At 46.5% G+C, this 12,980-nt stretch overlaps 2 protein-coding genes across 2 annotated transcripts; one reads left to right on the top strand and one right to left on the bottom strand.

Moving 5' to 3' along the window:
• Positions 1-781: 781 nt before the first annotated feature.
• Positions 782-4,617, bottom strand: LOC121068524 (ras-like GTP-binding protein rhoA). The gene is made up of 3 exons (XM_040553752.1): positions 4,465-4,617; positions 3,193-3,833; positions 782-2,371 (listed from the first exon to the last, which is right to left on the bottom strand). Exon 2 carries the CDS (start codon positions 3,829-3,831, stop codon positions 3,238-3,240), a length of 594 nt encoding a protein of 197 aa, XP_040409686.1. The 5' UTR covers positions 3,832-3,833; positions 4,465-4,617; the 3' UTR covers positions 782-2,371; positions 3,193-3,237.
• Positions 4,618-9,800: 5,183 nt separating this feature from the next.
• RHOB (ras homolog family member B) lies at positions 9,801-12,174 on the top strand. Its single transcript, XM_040553753.1, has one exon. The coding sequence runs from the start codon at positions 10,104-10,106 to the stop codon at positions 10,692-10,694; it is 591 nt and encodes a 196-aa protein (XP_040409687.1). The 5' UTR covers positions 9,801-10,103; the 3' UTR covers positions 10,695-12,174.
• Positions 12,175-12,980: the final 806 nt, after the last annotated feature.

The raw sequence follows: 12,980 nt of genomic DNA, 5'->3' as shown, positions 1-12,980 counted from the left end.
ATCACAAATAGCCCTGTGGATTGATATATGAATGTCCAGTCAATTTCCATCTTCTCTTCCACAGTATTTATTTCTTTTGCTTTTTATTTTCCCTAACAAAAGTCGTAATTAATATTTATTTATTTAAATCAACAAAAGTAGAAAAAAATGCTTAATAAAGTAATTTGTGTTTTCCCCTCTCCCCTCTACCTCCTCTCCCCTCCTAGCTAACCTCATCTAGAGGGTTTATGTGTGCTGCAGGCTGCAGAGGCTCATGAAAGCACAATCTTAAAAGGGAAAGAAGGACGAGCACCCGTGGAGCTCCATGCTGCCAAGGGGGGACTGCTTCTTCCCAGGCACGTTGCAGTGTGCACGTGCACAGTCTCTTCTGTATGGTCATACAGACTGTGTAGCTTGCGGTAGAATAGAGAAAAAAACACTGCTACATATGTCTTAGACTAGTATCCTGACTACTAAGCTACATCCCCTTCTTTTTGAATCACAGACCAATAATAATAATAATAATAATAATAATAATAAAAATAATAATAACAACAACAACTATTAGGTCTGTGGGTTTCTCATGGGAGCCTGATGCCCTAAAATATGGACAAGTGATCAGTGGGTTTGTTGAGTAGCCATGTAGTAACCTGGTCTTGCAAAAGCGCTCTGAGACATGTAAAAAGGAAAAGCATTTGCATTTTTGACAAAAGTGGCAAAAAGAAGGTTTATACTGCTTTAGCAAAAGGATGATCAAAAAACTCCCCCAGATTTCTCTTTTTCAGTTGCAGAGGTGGATACAGTGCAAAAAGATTACCAACTTTTTATTTCACGTAAAACAGTAAAAAGGTTAATGTTTAGAAATAGATACTCAGCCCGCTGTAACTGCAGTTTAATTCAGAGATACACACAGTGAATACTAGGAGTGAAACCAGCTACCTTTATCTTGAACAGAACACCCTTCTGGAGAAAAATACTTGTTCGGTTAGACTGACACCAGATGCCAGCCAACATACTGACCGGTATCCTACTCAGCAACAGGCAGTGTAAGCTCAGATTCACCAAAGTGGTCTGTGCTTTCCCAGTAGTGGGAGCAGTCAGTGCTTAGCATCTTTGCAGAACGGTATCTCTCCAGTTCGATACCCCACATCAGAGGCACCTGAGACACCTGTGTTCTTTAACCTATCTGCAGTCTAATCCTGCCCACCCACACATGCACATATAAAATGGAAATAACAATTCAAACCTCTCTACATAAATACAGCTCTTTGAAATGCACTAATGTGTGTTATTACCTGAATCTGGAGAGCACTTATGCACAGCGCACGCATCCAAGGAGGAAGGGGAGAACAGGTTTAAAATTTGGGTACAGTATCAGGTTGCATAGAGGGGATTGCTACAGACAGAGAGGGGAAGAAGTTGAGGTGAAAATTTTCTCTGGAGGAAAATGAGAAAGGGCAAGGAAAAAGAGTAAAGGAAAAACAGAACTCCATGAAGTAGATGGTTCACAGTTACTTCAGGCAGCAGTTTAAGTTTCTCAGTTTCGAAAATATCACTTACTTATCACCAAGAGATGGGTTGGTAATTCATGCTGAAAAGTGCTCTGAGATTCGTAGAATAAAGGTACTTTTGGAAATGTAAAGTATCATCCTTGAAACATTTATAATTATGCCACACTGGGATTGTGAACTTTGAACCTACTGCTAAAAAGTAGCAGCAACCCATCCAATAATACTCGGCCAACCCCACACTATACCCATGATACCATCAATACACAAATCTTTGTGGGAAGAATGGGTAAGGAAAAAATATTAAGTGTGTATTTCACTAGGTCTCTCACCTGGGAAAGCTAGTTTGCTAAGCGTACAGCGACAGGTGGCATGATCAGCCTCAAAATTTGTGTTTACTCTTGTTTTGTTTCCCCTTGGAAAACTGTAGACAAGCTGCTAGCGTGATGAAACCACCACTAGGTAAGTCAGTAAAAGAAAGTGTTACTCTTCATGTCTTCCTAGGTCATGGCAGTTATGCTCAGTTAGTCCTGCCCCTTTACTTCAGGATCCGGAGTTTACCTTCGAACTTTTTTCTGTCCATGTACTGTGTTATAGCATGCGTCTTCAAATCCTGCATTACTAACCATCTCCCAGACTTCTATCTTTAATGTGAGCCCATAATTCAGTTAGATCCTTGGGCTGGCAGCAATCAGTGCTTTGGAGAAGGGAAGAGTGTGGAGATGCACCCAAAGTCTTTCTATTTCGCTCCATCTCTGTGCCTCTCTGAGAGCCTCTGCTTAGGTTGACAGCACGTCTTAGTCTCTTTCCAGATTGTTGATGACTTGCGAAGCGGAGTGTGGATGTTGGCATTCCCTTTGCTTCGTGAATTCTGCCTGTAAGTGCTAGGAAAAAACAGGAAGATTTAAGATACATTCAAGCCATAGAGAGAAAGAAGTTTAGAAACTGAAATCTGGTCTTTTTGCCTCTCTCATTTTAAGGTAAGAATTCTATCAAGAAGCGGATCCTAATCCAGAGCCAGGTTTTTTTATCCCAATTTATTTACCCATGCCTGAAGAAGAGGTAAAGAGCACTTCCTTCATCGCACCCTATACTATATATACGTTGCATCCCTAATGCATTTATGGAACCAAGCCCAGGTCAGCTCTACGAATGAATCCTAGAGAAAGTCAGACCTGTTCTGCCAGTAAGAAACCCGCTGCTATTAGCAGGGCAGACTACTGGATACGTGTGTGTGTGTCTGTGCGTGTGTGTGTCTGTGCGGTGACTCCCTTCCCTAAGGACATCCTTCAAGGAAGTGTATGGAAGGGAGTGAACACTGGTAAACCTTGCCAGCGCAGCTGCTTGCCACTAAGCCTTGCTGCCAGGAAGCTGGGATTAGATCCACTGAACTCCATGTTCTCGTGATTGTCTCAGCGTTGCTGGTTTAGGTTCCTGTCTTAGTCTGTGTCTGTCTCCCTTGACCAAAACAACTCTGTGGAGAACTGTAGCTTGGTCATTTCTATTTCTCGGGGCTGGTGCTCAGCTCAAACCTGGAATCGTGCTCTTCAGCCTATTTTGGAAGGGGAGAAGAAACAAATCCAACTTTTCAAGTGCAAGACTTTGCAGACTTTCTATCAATGACATAAGTGATTTTTTTTTCTTCCTGTAGCGTAAAAGCAGCCCTTACAGCACCCACACAACAGCAACAAAGACATCTACTTACCCTTCCACATCATGAAATCTAACAACAAAATAATGTTCGCTCCTCTTACAAAACTTGGCAGGACCTACAGCGCTTCTTTCTCTTCCTTTTCTCATTTAATGCACATTGGCTAATAATCTCCAGGGCTGTATCGACACCTTCTTTTGTCTTGGCAGAACACTCCAGGTAAGCATATGCCCCAATCCTGGCTGCTAAAGCTTTTCCTTCTGTAGTGTTAATCGGCTCATTGCCTGAAGTAGCTAGTTTCTTCTGGATACCTTCATCATCCCTTAGTTCTATCATGGTAGCCACCAGAATAATGGGAACCGTGGGGCAGAACAGTTTGATTTCTGGAACCCAAAAATCAAGGATGTTTTGCTGTGAGTCAGGCCTATCCACCGAGAAGCATATTAAAATAACGTTGGTGTCCTCATAGAACACTGAGCGGAGATTTTGATAACTGACTTCATCCTTCCCTGACACATCAAACAGAAATAGTTTCATTTCGTGCCCATCTACCTCTATGTCAGTGGCATAAGTGTCGAAGAGAGTTGGCTCGTAGCAGCTGGGAAGCTGTTCATGACGCAGAGCAAAGAGGAGGCACGTCTTACCACAGCGGTCATCTCCGACTACAGTAAGCTTTCTCCTAACAGCAGCCATTCCTTGAAAATCAAGATGAAGTAAAAAATGGATTATTCCTGTGCTGTTTTTTATTTTTTTTTCCCTTTTTAAAGCTTTTGTGAAATGTAGAAGAAGAGAAGAAACTACGTTAGTTTGGGATTCTTTTCCCTTATCTCCTTTTTTCTCTCCATATTCCTGTCTTACCCTTGTTCCCTGTTTTTATTTTTTTTATTTGTTCTCTTTTCATTTCTCTGATATTAGAATCTTCTGAAATTGTGAGTATTTTGCTTTCGACATTATTATACATCAAAAAATGAAGGTATAAACCAAATCTGGGTGTAACCAAGATTCCTTCAGTGTCCTACATTTCTGTTTTACCATCTTCGATGTTATTTATCGCCAGTGTTCAGTCCATAACAGATTTCATTTTCCACACCGAATGCCTTAATTTTGTGAGATGGAGCATAAGCCACTGTACTGGACAACCATCCAGATTGCCTACGTTTTTCCCACCACTGTCTGCTAGTAGAATTCTACCAGTGGTAATAGCTATGCTGGATAAATCCATGCTGCTTTTGCTTATAGATCTGTTCTCATGTGGGAGTTAAGGAAGTGTTCTCTCTCTTCATATATTCATGGTCATTTTATATGAGATAGAAGTGTTGGACTTACAGGATAGTAATTTCCAGCATCAGTCTTCTTCTCTTTCTTGATGTTCAGTATGAGATCGGCTTCTAATATCGCTGCTGCCTCAGCTTCCTTAGGTCACTGTTTCCATCTAGAGAGAACTTACCACCACTCTTCAAGGACTGTCACGATGAACACTGTATTTAAAGGGATAGGTTGATGTTTCTTAATATAGCCAGCCAATCTACAAAGAGAACCTCATGACATCATTGCTTTTTAAAGAGTCAGCTTGCAACAAAGTGGAAGTTACACAATTCATTGACAGATCACAGCATGTTTGCTTCAGAAATTTCCTCATTCTTATTGCAAAAGGCTCATCCTGAGTGAGCATTTCAGTACTGAGTGTGCCAAACTCCTTTTCTGGGGGGTGAGAGTGGGTGGGTGACAGAACTAGAGAGGAAAAGAGCAGTAGAGCTGTCAGCCAGACCCTCAAGACACCCATTTTCAGATCTGCTAAGGCATCTCACAGAAATGAATTACAGAGTCAAAGAATGGATGAGGTAGGAAGGCATCTCTGGAGATCATCTGGTCCATTCCCTTGCTCCAGCAGGGTCAACTAGAGCAGGCTGCTCAGGACTGTGTCCAGTCAGATTTTGAATCTCTCTGAGGAAGGAGACTCCACTAGCTCTCTGGGCAGCCATTTCCAGTGTTTGATCATCCTCCAAGTACTGAAATAAAATCCGTGACAGTCTAAAGAGAAGGAACTGTCCAGTGTAATGGATACTAACTATCTTGGATTCCAGAGGTGGAAACTGACCTCCCTGATATCTTGTTGGCGTTGGGCAAGTCATTTCTCCTTCCTCTGTCTCAGTTTCCCTGGTAGACAAAGCCTGCAAGGTGTTTGCATCCATCGAAAACTGAGAACAAAGGTAACCAGAGGTGGATTACTTTGGTCTCTCTGCAGAGAGAACTGTTTGCAAAGGCATTGCTGGTGATGCAGACACTTAACTGCTGATGTACAGTTATGTGGTCAGCCCATTTATTTCACGCAGCTACTGAAGAGTTCTTCAGCTGAGGGTTTTTAGGAACTCGTTTTCTTTGATTGGAGAGAGCTGGAGACCTGAAGGAAATTAGTTTTCTATGGTGGTCTAATTTTACTCTGGTAGACTGTATTTCTTGTGTCCCATTGACATATAAGCCTGAATAAAGTTGAAATCATTGGATTCTGACTTGCTCCACTTATGTCCTAGAAGAACAATGCCATTGGGTCCTGTACAGCACTTTAGGATCATAAAGGCATTTCTTGTTTGGGATTATATTCTTTTACTTGTGCTGTACCTAACCTAAATGAAAATATGCAGGCCTTTCCCACCTTCTCTTTTTGTGCCTTGGCATTCCAGTTTCTAGGTAGATCGATCTGGCTTCTTGGCTGAGCACACTGATCACCGAGGGGTCTGGGAGTTGAAGAGTTGAAGATCTGAGAGTTGAGTCCCTTTTCGTCAGGGACACTGGAAAGCAGTGAACCTGCTGTGACTTGCAACAAGTGGTCTACATATGTCAGAAACTCTTAACAGCTTAGAGATGGACACTTACCATTTCTACCTGTTTGCCAGTATCTTCTCAGAGCTTTTTAACACTGTAAACTGCTCATATTTAGCAAGTTCTTGCTTCCTTTAGAAGCTTCTTGTTTCCCTGAGAAGCTCTGCATGAGGACGGCAGGATGCTTGTCGCTAGCGTTACGGTGCAAGTCAGCGAGTAGGACTCGGTATGCCACTACTGGCACATACGGCTCCCGCAGCATGTTATGCCACAGCAGGCAATGTACTTACTTGCCTACTTATTGACAAAAAGGAGAAAGATTACCTTCCCCACTGAGCTTTCACGCTTTTGGTGCAGATTTATGCTTGAACACAAAATTATCCGAGTTACAGACATGCCCTTTAGAAAATCTGTTTAGCAAAGAGAACAGGGAGGAGGCACATAATCTGCAAACAATCTCCAGTAATTGACTGAAATTGTCTTCTCAAAAACAAAAAAATACCAATTGGATTAAATCAAGTAAAAAATCCCAAAAGGCTGGGTTTTAATCTCAAAACCACCAGCACAAGCAATGAAAGCAAAGAAGTGGTGTCTTCTTTCTCCTCTTCATACTTTTTTCATCAATCATACCAATGTATGTGGTACAGCAGAACCAATAAGTTCTCTGCTTAGAGACTGCACATTTACGGGTTATTGGAAGTGAAGTTTCAGCTTGCTGAAAGAAGTAGAGTTCCACATATGATGGAAATTTGATAAGGAAATACAAAAGCTACAACACAGAGTTAAAAAAAAACGTGAGCTGGTTGCGCTCCTTGGTGCCACAGCCATGCTTGAATGCAGAATTGGTCCTGTTCAAAATTCCCTAATGAGAGAAACAAACCACCTTATCCCAGAGCCTGTTTTCATTTTTTCTTCTTCTCAGGTTTTTCATCTCTGCTCTCAGTCACCACCTCAAGAAGGAAGTCTAGGTACTTCCACAGGTTATTATCCACTGTACTCAGTTACAGGACTGCTGCAGTTCCTCCTTCTCCTGCACTCGCAGCACTGTAACGCTGGTCAGATTCCTATTTTCCGTGATCTAAGCAGGAGGAAGAAGGGATTCCTACGTACAACTCCTGATTGCTGCTGTTCTTGAAACTGGCTCATTTCACACTTTCATGTACGGGCTGAAAAGAGGATGCTCCAGAGAACAGAAACATATATCTGAAAAAAATATAAATTAAGGCTTCCTCACTCCCACTTAGACAGCTCAGTGCACATACCGTATAGTGCTTCCTTCTACTTCAGTGCAAAATCATATCAGGGGAATTGATGATGAAGCTTTCTGATATTTATGGGCTGAATAAACTACAAGAGAAAAGTGGCATGTTGCATATTTACATTTAGTATGAAACCCAGGCCATCATCGTGTCACAGGTAATAAAGTACAAAGGTATAAAAGGCATTTAAGTTTAAATGTGTGATAACCACAACACCTTGAGGCCCTTGCCGGAGCATAGCCTAGGCCAGTGACATGAGAGCAGTCTCAGTCTATGTGAGTCGCAGAACTGGGCCTGCGGGCATTTGAAACCCCACATCCTGGAATTACACAGACTTTGCTGGAGTCCTTCTTGAAAATTGGGAGATCAAACATTCAGTATAACTGCGCTGAAGACTACAGAAGCAAGATTTTGCTAGTGAGTGAGGCATTCATAGCTCAGGCCACCAGGGGCTGGGAGGTTAACTGGGTATTGGAACTGTATCTGCTCTGTTCTATTGTAAGAGTCCCTGCTATCGGTGTGACATGGGTTAGCTGGACCTTTTCAGAGCCCTTCCTAAGCATAGTTTGGAAGCTGGGGTGAGCAGATGGTTTGGACAAGACCCCCCTGTCTTGAAGGCTACAAGAGTTAAAGGGTATGAGTGTGGGCTGCTCAAGTTTGCTTTCTGCGCGCTGAGGCACACAGGTAATTGCTAGCAGTACTCCGGGTGAACAGCAGAGCGGTGTGCTGTGAAATGACTAAGCTGCGTGTTTCCCTGCCTTTCATGGCGCAGCACGGAGGAGACAATCAACATAATTGCTCATTCGGGTGGCTCTTTCTTCTATTTAATGAAGCGTTTTGCTGATGAAAAGACAAAATCAAACACTCGGGCATGATTCTTCGTGCAAACCAAAAGTCATATAAAAATGAATTCAAACATATATTTAAGCAGCACCTATCACGAGCTGTAAAGCACTTGCTTGCAGCTTTTCCTGCTGTCTCAGAGGTGTGGGGCTTCCAGCTTCCGAGCCTAAGGAACAGGGCACCCAAGGCAGCAGGGCTGCCGCAAGGTGGCACTGAACTCCGACGAAAAAAACATCATCCATTTAGTGCTGAGGGAGAGCTTCAAGGAACTTAAAAACAGGAAAGGTATTAAGACTTGCATTGTGCTGCAAATTGACCCCACTTGCCTGTCAAAGTGGTTCTACATGCTTGGGATATTTATAGGGAAAATAGCTACGAGCTGCTAATGCTCCATCACGGAAAGGACATGACAGCGTGGAAAGAAGACTTCTACATCAGTGACTTCTTTGGGGTTCATGAAGAATTTAAAATTGTGAGCAATGACAATAATGGTAAAGGGACAATGCCAATCCAAAATTTAGCATGTTAGAAGTTCAAAGGTACTGGAGAACATTGATGACTGTGACTACACTCTCATAGGTTGGTTTTTGTTCAAACATCAGTTTGAATTTATTATGTTGACTTCATGTGAAAGATGCTGTACAAACTTAAGATCAAGGTACAAACCCATCCATCACCCAACAGACAGACGTGTTCTTTTGAAAGAGAGAAATAGGAATTACAAAAAAAAAAACCTCACAGAAGATGAATTACATTTCAATGCCTAGGATTAAGTGTATCGTAAGCGAACCATATGCCCTATTAACACACACTTCCGTAACTCTACTGGAAGTCACCTGTCAAGGAATGTGATATGCTCAATGGTGTATTTGGTCTTTAAGTGGGTGTTTTTAAATGCAACTTTTAATAACAATCGTATTGTCTGGGTTTTGTTCTATTCACTAATGGCAGCACTGGCTAGCAAGGGAAGGCCAGGTCTGGGGGTGAAAATCGCCTGGGTGGAAACACTTGCAGGGAAACGAGCTTCAGACAGCACCCAGCAAACAGCAATAGCTTTAACAGGGACAGAGTGAGCCTGTACCAGGAATTTCAGTGAGATTTTACAAGGCAGGGCTACATTAATGTGAGCTGTCTGTCAGTGCCGAGGCACGCAGCCCCAGCCTCCAAGCAGCCTGAAGGCCAGTCATTTATACTCTTATTTTCCACATTCGTTTTTTAATTACTAGGACTTCCGATATCTGTCAGCGGAGACCAAAAGGGCATTTCGGTTCAAGCCTGCTGCTTCTCCCGGTTTATAACCCCTCAGCTCCCTTTTGCCCAAAGGCCGGAGAGGGACGCGAACGTGACCAGCTTTTTCCTTTCAGGACGGGAAGCGGCCGGGTATCCAACCAAGCCCCAAGTATTTTACCCCAAACAGCCTCCGGTCGGCTTTCCCCGGGTTTTACAGCCGGTACCGGGGGCACGGCGGCTTCCCCCGGGGGATTTTCCCTCAAGGGACCACCCTCGGGCCGGCTCCATGCCCTCCGTCCCCAGATCTCCCCTCACGGCCGCCCCGGTCCCCTCAGCCCCGAGCCCGCCACCGCCCCTCAGCCCCGCTCCCCCCAAACCCACCTCCCAACCCCGCCTCCCGCCCTCACAAGCCCAACCAATCGCGTCGCTCTCCGACAGGGATGACCTCACTCTCTGCCTCCCCATTGGCTGGCTATATTAAGAAAGTCGCGAGCGCCTTTAAATAGCGGCGCCGGGCCGCGGCTTGCGGCAGTTGGCGGCGAGCAGCGGCGAGGGTCGGAGTTGCTTCCGCCGGCCGTACGCAGGCGGCCTCGGTGGCGTTTCCCCCGCCGGGAATTGAGCCCAGCCGGGTGGGACCGAGTGTCCGAGAGTGCCCCAGAGGCGGGGAGTTGAGGAGGGCCTGCCTGCCTGCCCGCGCGGGCCCGGCTCGCCACGGTGTCCTGTGAGAAGCGAGAGGAAGCGGGAGGCGGCCGCGGGCAGGAGGGCGCTGCCATCGTCCTGCTGCAGGGCAAGGCCAGCTTGGCGAGCTTGGCCATGGCCGCCATCCGCAAGAAGCTGGTGGTGGTGGGGGACGGCGCCTGCGGCAAGACCTGCCTGCTCATCGTCTTCAGCAAGGATGAGTTCCCTGAGGTCTACGTGCCCACCGTCTTCGAGAACTACGTGGCCGACATCGAGGTGGACGGCAAGCAGGTGGAGCTGGCCCTGTGGGACACGGCTGGCCAGGAGGACTATGACCGCCTGCGCCCCCTCTCCTACCCGGACACCGATGTGATCCTCATGTGCTTCTCCGTGGACAGCCCGGACTCGCTGGAGAACATCCCAGAGAAGTGGGTGCCCGAGGTCAAGCACTTCTGCCCCAACGTCCCCATCATCCTGGTGGCCAACAAGAAAGACCTGCGCAACGACGAGCACGTGCGCAACGAGCTGGCCCGCATGAAGCAGGAGCCGGTGCGCACCGAGGATGGCCGCGCCATGGCCATTCGCATCCAGGCCTACGACTACCTGGAGTGCTCGGCCAAGACCAAGGAGGGCGTCCGGGAGGTCTTTGAGACCGCCACCCGGGCAGCCTTGCAGAAGCGCTACGGCACCCAGAACGGCTGCATCAACTGCTGCAAAGTGCTATAGGGAGCGGCTGGAGCACGGCGCTGGGCATAGCGCCTGGGTCACCTGTTGGTGGGTGGAGAGGAGCTGGGTTACGCACGCACACAGCATCTGCCTGTTCCCTCTGCTGGGGGCTGGCGATGAATTGGGGTGGGGGTTAAGGGAGGGGGCACGCTCCCTTAGCCTTGGCCAAAAAGGGTTGTGCTGGCTCAGCCGTGGGGACAGAGGGAGGGGGGGGTTGCATGCCCAGAGTCTTGGGAATCGGTTGGAGAGAAGCCTTCTCGTTCGCTGGCCCCTGCCAGTTAATCGCTGACTCTCAATGACAAACAGCTGCTGGGACTGGACTGAGCAAGCACTGCGCCCGGCTCTTCCCCTTTGCCCACCACCTGCTGCTCCCGGCTTCCAGACAGCCTCCTCTGTTTCGCAAGAGGAGAGCGGTGGAGCTGAGATGCTCCAAGGGACTGGTGCCTCCTGCGTGCATGTGCCTCCCCCGAGGCGGGCTGGGGAAGGGCTGCATCTCTCGGGCTGCCTGCAGCGTCCTCGCCTCTCCGGCGGGTGTTCTGACCTGCTGTGGAAGTTAGTGCCCCGAGGACCGGGGAGGGTCATCCCGAGCGAAGCCTGTATATATCTTACATTTTTTTTCTGTCTTGTGCAAAACTGGGGTAGTGCAGGGGGTGCTTATTTAAAGTGAGGTGGGGAGGGGGTGCCCAGCTGGGACTTGTGTTGTGCAAAGGAACTTGCCCGAGGCGAGCTGGTGCCTGCTGGCAGCACGAGCCTCCAACTGTCTCCAGCTGTGGGCTGGAAAGTGAAGCTGGACCGCTCTGTCCTCCTTGCTGGACATCCTGCTCTTGATGGACAAGGCAGGATGAGCAAGGGGAGAGAGTGATATTGCCATATTATGATCTTGGTGCCTGCTCCTTCATTTAATGTTGTCCTCTGCAAATACGTTGATTGGGATTTATTTAAGTTTATTTTCAAAAGAAGTTACTTTGCACAACTTGGAATTTTTTTTTTTTTGAATTAAACACTCAATGCACTTGTCATCTGCATACAACACTGTAGCATTGGAAACACTCAGCAACCTCATCTGGGCCTTGTTTTTAAAATTGTGACTTCAACACAAGCGTAAATAAAACCACTGTATCTTTTTGCCTTGAAAAAAAAAAATGGGTGAAAACACTGTTCCTTACGCATTGAGTACATCAGACTTTAATACTAAAGGGCAGTTTAATGAATTTAGGTTTATTTAAAACTTATTTTCACAGGGTAGCAGACCCGGGTGAAAATAATCTTGCGTTTCTCTGGTTCAGAGAACAAACTTATCCATTTATGTTTGTTTACTTTTTTCCCTTCTTCCCCCAACAGTGGTACTGAGACTGTTTTTTTTCTTTGTTTGTTTTTAATAAACTGACATGGCAAAAACTGAGATGTATATGATGTTTACATAAAATTATGAACTGTGTATGCAGTTTTTTATGTAAAGTATTAAAAGATTCTATGCTGACATCTGAGGAAGCAGTGTTGTGATTTACAGGGGCTGGAGGGGTTATAACACACCCCGACGGGGGAGAGATGGACCAGAGTTTGCCCCATGCCCACATCTGCTCCCCTTGGTACTTTCTCCTCTGGCTGAAATACGTCTTGGGTGGTTTTTGGAGGGCTGGTGGTGGTGGTTGCCTTCAGGGGAGCTGGTTTCTTAATTTCCACAGGTGGATGTGTGTGGGTGGTGGTTAATCCGCCCTGGTTGCTGCTTGCCCCCAAGGTGGGCTGGGGGATGAGGCTGCGGTGGGGGTGAGGGCTTCGCTCGCTGCTTCGTGTACAGGCAAGGCTTTGGCTTGCGAGGTGACGAAGCAGGCAGAGAACTGAACGTGGCAAGGCCATAAGAATTATTTTTCAAGATCAGAATTTAGATAAAAACAGTTCTTATGTAGTGAGTGGCCTCCCCTCTGGACAGCACGGCCCCGCTCGCTGCAGCAGGGCTCGTGGACTGGCTCCACTTGCTGCAGAAGCCTAAGCCACAGAGCTAATTTCCCAATCGCCAGCCTCCTTAATTGCCATAGCCCTGTAAAAAGCCTGGCCACACACTTCTGCCTCTCCTCTGACCTGGTGCTTCGGGGCCCGGTGCCCTGCGTGTGCTGCTGCTGCCGCCTTCACCTGCAGTATCTGTGGCTCCTGGCTGGAGAGGTGGGCTGGTGTGACGCTGCTGAAGAACAAAGCCCGTGCCCAAAGTGCCGACGTCTCCTTATTTATTTATTTTTTAACCCCAGAAAAACTCCTTTCGGTACCTATGAGAGAAACCTCAACCGGATT

Source organism: Cygnus olor, chromosome 3 (genome assembly GCF_009769625.2).
Source record: "Cygnus olor isolate bCygOlo1 chromosome 3, bCygOlo1.pri.v2, whole genome shotgun sequence".
In the NCBI taxonomy this organism is placed as follows: Eukaryota; Metazoa; Chordata; class Aves; order Anseriformes; family Anatidae; genus Cygnus; species Cygnus olor.
The sequence above is the reverse complement of the archived record's forward strand: the minus strand, read 5'-3'. Positions and strand labels throughout refer to the sequence as shown.